This window comes from Puntigrus tetrazona, chromosome 20 (genome assembly GCF_018831695.1).
Source record: "Puntigrus tetrazona isolate hp1 chromosome 20, ASM1883169v1, whole genome shotgun sequence".
In the NCBI taxonomy this organism is placed as follows: Eukaryota; Metazoa; Chordata; class Actinopteri; order Cypriniformes; family Cyprinidae; genus Puntigrus; species Puntigrus tetrazona.
Window position 1 is genome coordinate 11,555,974 of NC_056718.1, and position 12,535 is coordinate 11,568,508.

Below are 12,535 nucleotides of genomic sequence, written 5' to 3' on the forward strand. Positions count from 1 at the left end.
GCTGATGAAGGCATTTTGAGGGTGTTAAAGGCTTCGATACAAGGCTTCAAGCCTCTGTCCTTTTTTGCCATGAAGAAGAAGCTTTATGCAGCAGAAGAGGTCGATGGTCTGATATAGCCCTGTTCGAGTGCTTCAGCAATGTATTCCTCAATGGCCTTACTCTCTGGAAGTAATAGTGAGTAGATCTTCCCACAGGGGAAATAGGATAGGATAAGCTTGTGCTTAACCAACCACGGGCACCCCAAGATGATATCTGCATTGGAACCCTCTAGAACCAGTAGGTCAATTTCTTCCATATGTAGCAATCCAACTTGTAAACGGAGATGTCCAGTATGGAGCCTGACATGTCGTTGACTCACAGGTTATCCAGTTATTGAGTGGATCTGGGAGTTTTAAATAAGTTTCCAGCTGACCCAGAGTCGAGCAGTGACTGTAACAGAGTCAGAGGCAGTAAGCATTATAAAAGTAGTTAATACATATTTTGCAGAGTTGGTTGAATGACACTCAATAGAGAGTTCTTTACAGACACAATACAGACACAGACGCAGAGTCAGCCTCCTCAGCGGAAGAAAGTCTCCTGGAGTCCAATATCATGGGTTCAAGTTCTGGTTCTAGAGGGCAGGTGGTTTCTGGAAGACAAAGGATTGCAACATGGTTTTTTTTCTGTGGGGAACAGGCGTGCTTGTGAGCTGAATGGACAGTTGAATAAACCTTTCCAATCCATAGGAGTAGTCTTTGGCAGCTAACTGGAGACGAAGTTGGGGTTCCAAACCCTTCTGGTATGTCATCATCAGCGACTTTTCATTCCATCCACTGGCTGCTGCTAAAGTACGAAATTGTCATAGTACCTTGTGTGAGTTGGACTATTGAGTGACGGCGGCGAAGAAGTGCTCAGTTCCGTTGGTGATGTGGCGATTCGTGGATGCTGGAACACTTAGTGGAGTGAATGGAATAGACTGACCGTTCTCATACTGTGTCATACTGTGATTACTGCCTAATCAGCCTATTGGAATAATTTATGAAGGATATTTGACACTCACACAAATTTACATTTTAAACATTAAAATAGAAATGTTTTATATATTTTTAAACTACAATAATATATTCCAATATATTGTAAACATTGTCCTACTAATAAACTTTTTAAAAGATGGTGTACCTGTGCTTATTGTTGCATATGAGAAAATATTTTAATAAACAATGTATGCACTTTAGCTTTAAAAAATATTTTTTGCGGAATTCATCCACAAATTTACTCAGTAACTGAATTAGGTATTAGTTTATGGTCAGAACAAGTAATTGCTCCCTTCAGACTTGATTTTATAAAGCACTTAACATACGCCGAAATGGAAAAGACTGCGGTGGAGGTCTCTGACAAAATGATTGATCATGTCATGGAAATAACTATAGCAGAACTTTGTAATTCCTCCTGGATAAATGTCACAGCTGTAGTTTGATAGATGCGATGTAACATTTTTAATAGTCATAATAGTGCTGATGAATGTCTTGTCTCTGCTCTGCAGGCCTTGGGGGATTCTGACCTGGCAGAGGTTCTGAAACAACTTCTTCCCCTCATAAAGTCCAGTGAGTCTGGAACAGGTTCTGACTCTAGTGAGCTGAGTGTGGATGATCTTCTGGTGTTGCTGGTCTATGTGTACTCTATGGCCAAGGAAGCATGCCCGGGTGGCGTTGATGAGGATAAACACGTTGAGAAGGTGGAAAATGAGTTGATTGGCGCACTGACACTCCGTCTCACCCGACAGACTTCATTAAGCCCTCTTCTGCAGGAGATCACAGGTAAGTGTTGGAATACTAGTGCAACATGATCCCAGTACCCTCAGAATAAAGCAGAGACAACTCTAAGTCAGTCATTTGTGGGTTGATGGGAAGGAATACTAATGATATACTGTCACATTATTGTCACTAAGTTTCCACATCACTGGGTTTTCATGAAGCTGTCAAGCCCAATCTCAGTGTAGCACACTAGTGATTAGTGCCAAAACATTTTAACAACATTAAAACAACCGCTGCACAGCTGCTTTGACCTCCCCGCTTCACAACTACATACATCAGTGGAGCAGGAACAGCACTGCTCGCCTGTAATGGGACAAACCAGTGCCATTCCCCCAAACCGCTATAAGCTGGAATCACTGTATATCTCATAACACACACATAAATAAACATGGATAGTACAACCTCTGAACATGTCCTTGTCCCTGATGAGACATGCAAAATGTTGCTAATTGTTTTATGCATGTAGTTTCTATTATTTTCTGTTGATCATATTATCATACATGTACTGTAATATTTGTAGATATGCACAATATGTTGGTACCATATTAGTTATATTAAAGATTGGATAATTTAAACTGATAGTTTACCAAAAAATTAAAATGTCATTAATTCCTTTACCTTAATCTAAGGTAAGAAATCTGATTAAGAAATGTTTGACCCTATATAGATGACACAAAACTGATAATTCAAGGCCCAGAAGAGTAATAAGGACATTGTAAAAATACATTGCCCATGTGACATCAGTGCTTCAGCCGTAATTTTATGAAGCTACAAGAATATTTTTAATGACATTCAACAATTTCTTCTTTTCTGTGTCAGTCTTCAACATGCATGATGAGAACACCACAGAATGCAGCTTTAAAATTTTAAGAAAGAAAGAAAAATAAATAATGGCTGCTAAAAAATGTGATTATTACCTGCTTTACTGACGAGATGCATATTCTGTCACATTTGATTTTTTTTGCACAGCCTTACTAATAAATGAGAAATATTGATGTTGTCTAATGGGTAAACATTTTGGCTGGTAAAAGATGATTAATTGCTAAACTGAAATCACAAATATTAGTTAAAATAATGTAAAAATAAAGTTTGTTTCTCCAAAATATTATTTATGCATTTACTTTTTTTTTCTTCAAAAAGTATTTCTGACATGGTGTGTTCTTTAGAATTTGACTAAAATGAATACCATTTGATTAATAACATTGACGGCTATATAATGCTTTAAAATTCTCCACATAGGTAGCTCATTAGGTTATTGAACACATTGTGTCAAGTTGTTTGTTACTGTGTGTTGCTTTGGAGGGGGAGTGAGAGAAAACAGAGAGAAATCAGGGGTTATATGAAATGGATAGAGATGGTAAAGTGATTGACTTAAGATGAATGAAGGGAAACACTTCTGCCTTCTGTCTTCTTTTGTCCTCAGGAATACACACTCACCACCCTCACACTCCATCAGTCACACACACGTGCACTAACACACTGTTCGTTTTTAGGGTGGAATCCACTTCCAAAGTAAAAGATTAAAATCTTTGATTTACTATTTCCTCAAACGTTCCCTTTTTTTTCATGCTCTCGCTCTCGGTTTGGTGACAGCTGATGGAAGCCATCTGAATCTGTGGCCCATATGAGAGCCTGTAAACTTGATTTGGCTTGATTTGTGATGGCAGGAATGAACTCTGTACACTCGCTGCACTTCAAACCAGCTCATTCCCGAGGCTTTAGTTTCTTAGTCATTTTTGTTAGCCGCCTACATAATGTTGTGTATTCAAGGTTACATGGAGGTTTCTTAAAAGACTGTGTGTCATGCATCTTTTGAAACATGACTACAAGTTCAACTTTTCCATCCTTGAGGGCTCTGCTCTGTTTTTGAGTAAGTGTGTGTATATAAGGTTGTTTTACTCCTGCGATGATTTGATGTTGTACTAAAGTCAAATTCAAAGTGCCTATTAGGCTCATGGGCACACCCTGAGAGTCGCCATCAGCGCGGCCTTACAAAGCGTGTAATAGATGCTTTGCCGCAGTGGTCAGTCTGCCGTGTGGTCCTCCATCTTTACCGTGCCGTTTTGTGTGTGTGTGTGTGTGTGTGTGTGTGTCAGTGTGGTTGGAATCAGGGTTTTTAGGTTTTATGAATGTTTCCGTACCTGTAGGGTTCAGAAAGCAACAAGCTGGCATGATGCAGCATTGCAATTGTTGGAAAATATGTTGTAACTTGAGTATACATGAGCTGAAAGTTCTATTAATAAATAAAGACATAATACTACATATGTGCTTAAAAATATACTCAGTACACGGTAAACAACTTTTGTTTTGGATGATAATAATAATAATTTTGCAATAATATTTTAATAACATAGTAAATAATTAAATAATATAAAAAATGCGTTCATATAAACACATAAAAAAATACATAAAGCTATATATATGTATGCGTGTATGTATGTATAATGTGATATAGAATGAATATTAACTTTCTTCTCCTTGCTATTTCGTTCTTCTCTTGCATTAAAAAGAATGCATTGGCTCTTGCTAACTTCCTTCTCCGCTCGGCTGAGGGGCCCCTCTTTCCCTCTCTCTGTCTTTAAAAGCGTATGACTCTTTCATATAAACACAGGTCTGCCAATTACAGTGCCAATGCACACCAGGTGTGTCCAGGCAAGTGTATGACCGCTCATTGACAGTTATTTGTAGATTTTAAAGGAGTTTCTGAGCGTATGAACGTTTATGTGTGTGCCTGGACGCACGTGCGATGAAACTTCTGCCATATGTTTTCGTCATCAGTGTAACAATCAAATTATTTAACAATGAAGGAACGTGCAGCTGTGGCTGGTGTTCTTGTACCAGTGCCGTGCAAGTGTTCTGTGAAATATAGATATTGATTGTGACATTCGACTCAATTAAATTGGTCAGAATGGAAAGCAGGCTCGACTTGAAACCTGGTCGCTATGGGAACGAGCCGCTTTCGCACACACAAACACACTCGCATGAACTCAGCGCCGGTCAGCATGGGAACCGCTCTGCTCTCATTTTAAATCCACTGAAAATCAACCAAGAAAGAATCACAAGAAAGAAACTCACCCACTCGCACTTCAACGTATTCTCTCAAACTCAGAGAGCTTGAATAACAGGACATACACCCCAACATAAATACACAGCAGAGAAGCCTGTCTGAGCAAACATACACATACAGGGGGTGAGATAAGTTAAAAACACACTCAGAGATGTGTTTGCCTCCTCAGAGGACGAGGATTACAGAGCATCACAATTACAGACGGGCTGATGCTGTAAGTGCTGGTGTAACCTTCACAGCTGTCTCTCATTATCTATGATGGACCTGTTTACCAACATCAGCTGCCCTTTCTGTCTGTCTGTCTGTCTGTCTGTCTGTCTTTCTATCTGTCATTCTATCATTGTCATATTCTCTTTTTAACTGTCTGCCTTGCTATCTTTTCATCTATTCATCAGTCTATTTTTCTAGAATATTTTCTGTATCATTCTGTCACACTGTCTGTCTGCTTGTTATCTAGCTAATACTCTAGCACGTCCTGATTTTGCAGTTAAATGTGTTCCTGGGGCAGCATATATGTCTTGACCATATCTCTACACCTAAACCTAACCTTATGAGTAATGCCTAAAATCAGAGGGACTGATAGATGAATGACGCTGGTGTACAAGCACTAAACACTGATTGTAAGCCTAAATGTCACAAAAACTATAAATTGGTTCTTCAAATCTGATTAATCACAATTTTGTCCCAAAATGTTTTTATATGCAATTTGATATTTGTATGCATCATTTCTAACATATTTTCCATCAGTACAAAAACTGTATTACTAGTGGACTCGCTATACTGTACTTTTATTGTTTAGAAATTGACTACTAATTTTGTAACTAATATTTCATATCTAGATTGAATTCTTCTCTCTAAACTGTTTCTCTAGCAAGTCTGCTGCTTGAATACGACACATCACAATGCTTTGGAGACCTGATGAAAAGCAGGCATTGAAGTCCTTAGTGTCGATCATGGATTGTTGTGTTTTCCTCAGTGCATAACTGACATGTCACAGGTATTTTCTTCAGATGTAAATGTTTGAAAGTCATTTTGCTGTCAAGGGTGGGTGAGTGAATGTAAGCTAAAGAGAAGTAGCAGAATATAATAGTAGAGCAATAATTGTGACTAAAATATGCATTTTGCTAAAATATTTGTTGTATAAATATGTGCATTTTTATGATAGCAGTGAGTGTTGTAATGGGTAAATACTGTAAAATGTAAGCTAATACAGTCCTAATTACTAAGCCCTAGAGAAGTGTTAGGGACATGCATGTACTTTATCTCACGTCTTCCAACATGTATACAGCAGACACCTAAATGCTGCAATGTCTGGACAGTTTTTGTTTGAATTTGGTCTGAAAGAAGAAAGTCACATACACCTAGGATGCTTTGAAAGTGAGAAAAACACAGCCTAATTTTAATTTTTAGGTGAACTAGCCCTTTAATGTGTTTCTTGGCAGGTAAAATGTTGTCTTTTTCTTCAGTTTTATATTGTAATGTTCTAATGTTTTGCTATCTGTTCTGCTAACTATAAAAGGTATAGCTGTCATAAAACCAGAGCAAAAGGCTGCATGGTTGTAATTGTATGTAGAGAATCAGCGGGTCTATGTAGGAGGAACTCAGCTTAGACTCACAGTTAGCCTGCCCCAATCCAGGTTAGTTTCCCAGCATAAGTTGCCACATTGACTAAGCTTGAACTGTATAAATGAGTCAGACCAAATGATATAAGCCTGACTTATTTAGTAAAATAGCTTTTTGTGAAACAGGCCTTGAAGCATTAGAAAGTCAGAAGACACTTAAGTTAATTTATAATTTGCCGTCTGTCTAAACCAAAGAAAATAAAACTGATCATATTTTTTCTAATGCATTGAATTGTATCAAATCACATATTGCTGAATGGAATAGAATTGTAATAAGATCTCACTGCATCATAATATCATATGACATTGGTACATATTAGTGTTTCATATGTGTCTCTAGAAATTGAGATTTATACAAGCTAAATAATTAAGCTCGAGATACAACCATTTAAAAATCTCACCTTTAAATTTGTGCAAATTAATTTTTTATCAATGCATATTACTTAGTTTTAATATATTTACAAAATATAATCTTAATATACTACTGAAAATACTAATAATTTTTGGCATACAAAAATCTATAATTTTGACCCGTGAAGTTTATTGCTGAATATTATAATATAAATATACCCCCTCGACTCTTTAGGTTTAGATTTTGTTGTCCAGAGACACATATTATATTTTGATTGTTTATTTCCTCCCAAAACTAGAAACCTGAAAATACTGAAGCCTTACAAAATATTAGAGGGTTTACTATTAAATGTAATTATGTATTATTGTTAAGTGATTATTGTATTAATATTATTTTATCTTGAAAATGTATTTAATTGGCTAAATATATATAATTTTTTTCATTATTGCTACAAAAAGAAGGTTGGGCACGGACTCAAATGATTAAATTAAAACCTGGTTCACTATAATAATTGTCTGCTTATCTAACTATCCGTCTGTATAATTACAAATTGAGCTTAAGGTGGCAGTCTGCACTTTGTTTCTTCTACAGCAGTGCAGGGGTGTTTGCTGCGGCATGTTATTATGATGTTATTGGAGTTCAGCGCTGTCATCGCTGAAGGCTTGTGGCTTCACAGAGCAGCGGGTGGAGAGTCAGAGGTGAGGCTGTAAAGTTCCTCCAAACAGAGAGAGGTTGAGGAGCAGATCAGAGATGAGAGAAGGATGAATTCACCAGAGGGTGGATAGAAAATCAGACAGAGGAGTGTTCTCACTCCTGTAGAATGTGAATGAGAATGTGTCTGACTCTAAATCTGACTCTAATTGTTGTCAGCAACCTGTGTGTGTGTGTGTGGGTGTTAGTCTCTGCTTTTAATTAAAGCACAAGTCTGTTTATCTAGGAAAATGTTTCCATTTCAGCCTTACATCATAGGAAACGCATTCTTTAGCGGGGTTATCCACAGCCAAATCCACATGTGGTACCTGAGCTATCACTGCTGCTATGAAACAAGAAATATTATTGGATAAAAAGGCTCCCTGTTGAGCCGAAATGGAGAATGTAATTGGACGGCCTCAGATGGTTTTGTGTGAAACAATGTTATTGACGGAGGTGTTGACTGTCTGAAAACGCAGTGTGCTACCGTGTCTGTTTATAGAACTGGACGAGCCCCATCAATAAATAAAACTTTGAGGACTGTTTATAGAGCGGTATTGTCTGAATTAGGAGCTGATGGATAGCACATGAATCACAGACCTGATTTAAAAATGGCTCGGTGCTTTGAACAGTGAACAGTAATAGAAATAGAAAAGAGTCTGTTCTTTGTTATGGTTTATGATTTATGATATTGAATGATATTAATGTTTGCTGGCCACGTCAAGAGTTAAAGTCAGCGTGAAGAAGGGGTTGCAGCCCATGTAGGTGTTTCCAAGTGATACAGGATGTTTTATTTTATATCAGTGATTTTATCCATTGAGAACTCTTTGGATTATAAACAGGTGTCTCTAAAAGGTGGTTGAAGGGGAGGGTGGTAAAAAAAAATCATACTTATACAGCATGATTTAAAATGGAGCAATTTGATATATTTTGTAGAAGAGTGGCATTGATATGGACACAGTTAATAAAAAAAATGGGCCAAAAAAAGCTCAAAATGCAAAAAAAAATCTTTTATTCTTTTTACTTCCACTGCTAACACTGCTGAAGGAGATTAATTAATTATGAATTCCTGTTAAAAATATATATTATTTGATAGCAGTGATAGTAGTTATCGTGTGATCTTTAGCAAATCACAGAATTAAACTCCGTTTTCTTACTCCAATATGATGCATTCTCTTTTTGCCATTATTTGTTTGTTTGTTTGTTTGATTTGTATTGTTTTATTTTAAACTTATTTATATAGAGTAATCCTGAATTTTTAAATCAGCAGTTTTATCAGTTATTATAACATTAAAGTAATTAAGGTCCTATCAGTATCTGCCCTAAGCTTTCCAATATCAGTGATTAATCTTCCATTATTATGATTGATCTTCTATATATGTGCCAGCTTTATCTGTGTTATGAGAAGGCAGATAAAGAAGGGCCGTATCTGTCAGCAAAGTTATTAATGCACTTATATAGACGCGTATAATTCATAATTACCAATATTTTTCCAATATTTTGGAAAGCAGTATAAACATGCAGAAGTAAACTCATACGGTATGCACGCTCAACTGTTAACGCACATGTACAGTACATGTAGACGTGTCATGCATGACCTGAATGTGTCCCAGCACATCAACACATGCACATAATCTCTTTTACACTGATTTAGCTGCACATATATGCAGGGGAAAAAAATAAATCCCACTTAATCCTATCAGCCAGGAGTGTTTCATCCTTCACAAATACACATAATAAAACCAAATACACACACTAGTACAACTGCATATGCACTAAAACATTCACACAGTACAGGACTGAAAAAAATAATAATTATTGAGATTATGTTTTCTATATCTCTCACCAATCTTTGTGGGAACCATAGGCAGCAGGGATCGTGTGAGGTCTCTAAGCAGATGAGGGATAGGAGAGGGTGTCTTCCTGTAAGTGTGTAAATGTTTTGGTTAAATATCAGATATCATATCATATAATGATGTGTTCCTTCTGTATTCATGTTCATCCCAAAATTCTGACTTTTGCGAATATCATTGACATTATCAAAAACAACAGAATATTTGTTAAATTATCGTGCAATCACAGATGCATTTTGCTATATTTATTTGTTCTACTGGTTAGACGTTGTTGTTTTTATTTAATTAGTGAATATTTACTAAAAGAATTACTTAGAATTTTAATTTAGTTTACCTAATCAAAAGCTGACTGAATTGTTTAAATATATATATATATATATATATATATATATATATATATATATATATATATATATATATATATATATAGTTTTTTAAATGTATTTGTAATGTAATATAAAACCCAGCATTAGGAAGAGAACAGTTTGCTGAATTAATTGTTCATTGCAGTTTAATATGAGAATCTCTTTCAAGTAATAATGTTTGTGGTTACTATAGTTGTCTGCAGAATCTCGTCTGTATTAGTGTGCACGTGCGTGTGTGTGTGTGTATGTACACACATAAATATAAAGACAGTAGTGTTTTGTGAAAAAATAATTCCTACAGAGGAAATTAGCAGCCATGCTTGAATTTGGGGGAAATTAAAAAATCTCTTCTTTTAATTAAAGGAAATGAAACACTCCTCGGCTCCAGGACAGGAAGCACAAACCAGACAAGCTTACTGATTGGAGGATTTCACCACTCGTATCATCCAATCACAATTTGCCTGCAGGATATTTCAGTAACGGTTTAACTCTGTGCGTGCGTGTTTGTGTATACTGTATGTTCATGAAGGAAGTAAAAGTCTAATAAACGCAGTTAGCACTTATTTGTGACAGGAAACCCTGCAGCTCATAAAAAGGCTTTAAACAGTAATCATAGCTGCAGGGGTCACTCGTACTCGACAGACAAACACGAGCGAGGGGACAGTCCCTGCCGTCTTACATGCAGCCAAACACACGTCCACATTCTTTCTGGTCGTATCACTCCTTTGGGAATGGTTGAGATTACTCACTACAGTCCAACACACTCTCTCTAGCTCTGTTTGGGCTCTCTTGGGGTCTGTTCTGCTTGCCCTTAACGCACGCTTGTGCATGCCTGTCTCCGTCTGGGTCACTGCAGAGATGCAAACCTCTTTTCCCTCCCACCCTTTCTACATCTCTCTGCATCTCTTCCAGTCTTCAAAATATCGCATCTTCTGGACTCCCTTGTTGTCTTGCTTTCTTTTGTTTTGCGTTTTGCCCTTTTGTTTCAGTTTTAAATAAGAAAGAGATTCTTTGCGACATGAATTCATTTTCTTTCCCGCTGAAATCGCTGAAGAACAGCAGAAACGGCAATCAGTCTACTCGCTTAACACTGTTTACATCGTCTCTTTTGTCTCTCTGCTTGTGGGATTGAATTCATTATGTGTGGCAGGCGTTTCTATACTGCTGTAATGAGAGGAATTAGCAGTGAAAATGGTGAGCTTTCTTAATCATTCTTGGTTTTGGAGAAATCGGTGTTGGTTTTTATCGCTCTTTTGTTCTGGTCGTTCAGATGTGTGTGTTCGAGTCTTACGCAGCGCTGGGCTCCAGATGGAAGGCCTCCCGTTGCTCGATGTTGGCCGGGTCATTTCCTGTTTGGAGGTCTGGTGTTAATCAAGGCCTGAGCCAGGGGGAACGGCCCCTATATTGAGCTCTTCACTGCACCACACTAACCCTGTCTTTCCTTTCTCAAGTCTTTCTGCTATCTCCTTCTTTCTCTCCCCTGTCTTCTTTGTTTGTCTGCAGGGTCTGATACCCCTCTCTTTTTCTACTTCCCCCAGGTTCTTCTCTACCATCAGCTCTTTCATCTTTTGTCTTGATCTTTCTTGCCTTATATTCTTTAACTTTGTTCTTGATGACTGTGCGTAATTGTGTATTGATGGTCAATGATTAGTTATCAGCGGTCAGTGTTTTATTAGTATTTAGTTGATAATTTGCCATCTCTTGTTGACTTATAATGATGCTATTGTTCATATTGAGCCTTATACTTCACTACATGCATCACATTGTCCAGCAGAGATATATTGATGGTACCCCGGGGAATAGACACAATTCTCTGTCTCTGGGCTCTAGGTACACACTGCTTTTTCTTTAACCCTCTGATGCTCTTTTGATGTCCTCTTGAATTATTTAGGATGTGGTGTTACATCTCGACCAGCTTCTGTTGTAATGGTGTAGGGATGCACCAGAATTCAATTTTTGCCTGTCGCAATAATCAATATCTCTACTTATGGCACAATACATGTACATGACCTCAATCATTTTTTTGGTGATGCAATAAATTGATAATGAAAACGAAAAATTCACTTTCCCAGGCTTTTCTTGCATTTGTCTTTTTTCAGCTTGTTAGAAAAATGTGTATTTACTATTTATGTAAGGTATCTAATATTTCGATCTAACTATTCTTTAAGAATTAAATGTTTGTTGTCAATTGAAAGTAGGCCATTATTACATTATTACACTTACATTATTATGTTGTTTATAATTATACATTCAGTGGCTTAAAATGGTCTTAAAATGACAATAATATCACCTATCACTTATTATTGGGGAATATATAACAAAAAGTTGTTATCATGACATGCCTAGGTACATTAAAAGTACTATACTATACTGTTAAAACAAATTAAAGTTCATTTAAAATGTAAAGTTAAATTAAAATAATTCTAAGTGCTACAAATTAATTCAAGTGACAAACCATTATTATATACTCTATGAAAAATGAATAATAAATATTTTTGTTGTGTTTTGACAGCTAAGACACTAACTAATATAAAATAGTAAAATAGTTTAAATGAACAGTACAAACAAATATATAATATCAGGCTATATAAATGTTATATATACTATTGTGCATCCTTACAATGGACAGAAGTGTAATTCTTTAACAAAAGACAAGAACAATTTAGATTTTTTTTAATTTAGAGTAAAAAACAAACTTATATAGTTTGCACCATAGGACTTATCTGGAAAGTGTGAGAACTTCCCGTATGTAATGGGTATGGATGAAGAAGCATGTTCCTCTCACTTATAAT

At 36.5% G+C, this 12,535-nt stretch overlaps 1 protein-coding gene across 1 annotated transcript in view; it reads left to right on the forward strand.

The window, feature by feature from the left end:
- Window positions 1-12,535, forward strand: part of scfd2 (sec1 family domain containing 2) — a 96,208-nt gene that overhangs the window by 48,725 nt on the left and 34,948 nt on the right. The window contains exon 5 of the mRNA XM_043220237.1: window positions 1,524-1,797. Within this exon, the coding sequence (XP_043076172.1) occupies window positions 1,524-1,797 (274 nt within the window). The remainder of the gene's footprint in view (window positions 1-1,523; window positions 1,798-12,535) is intronic.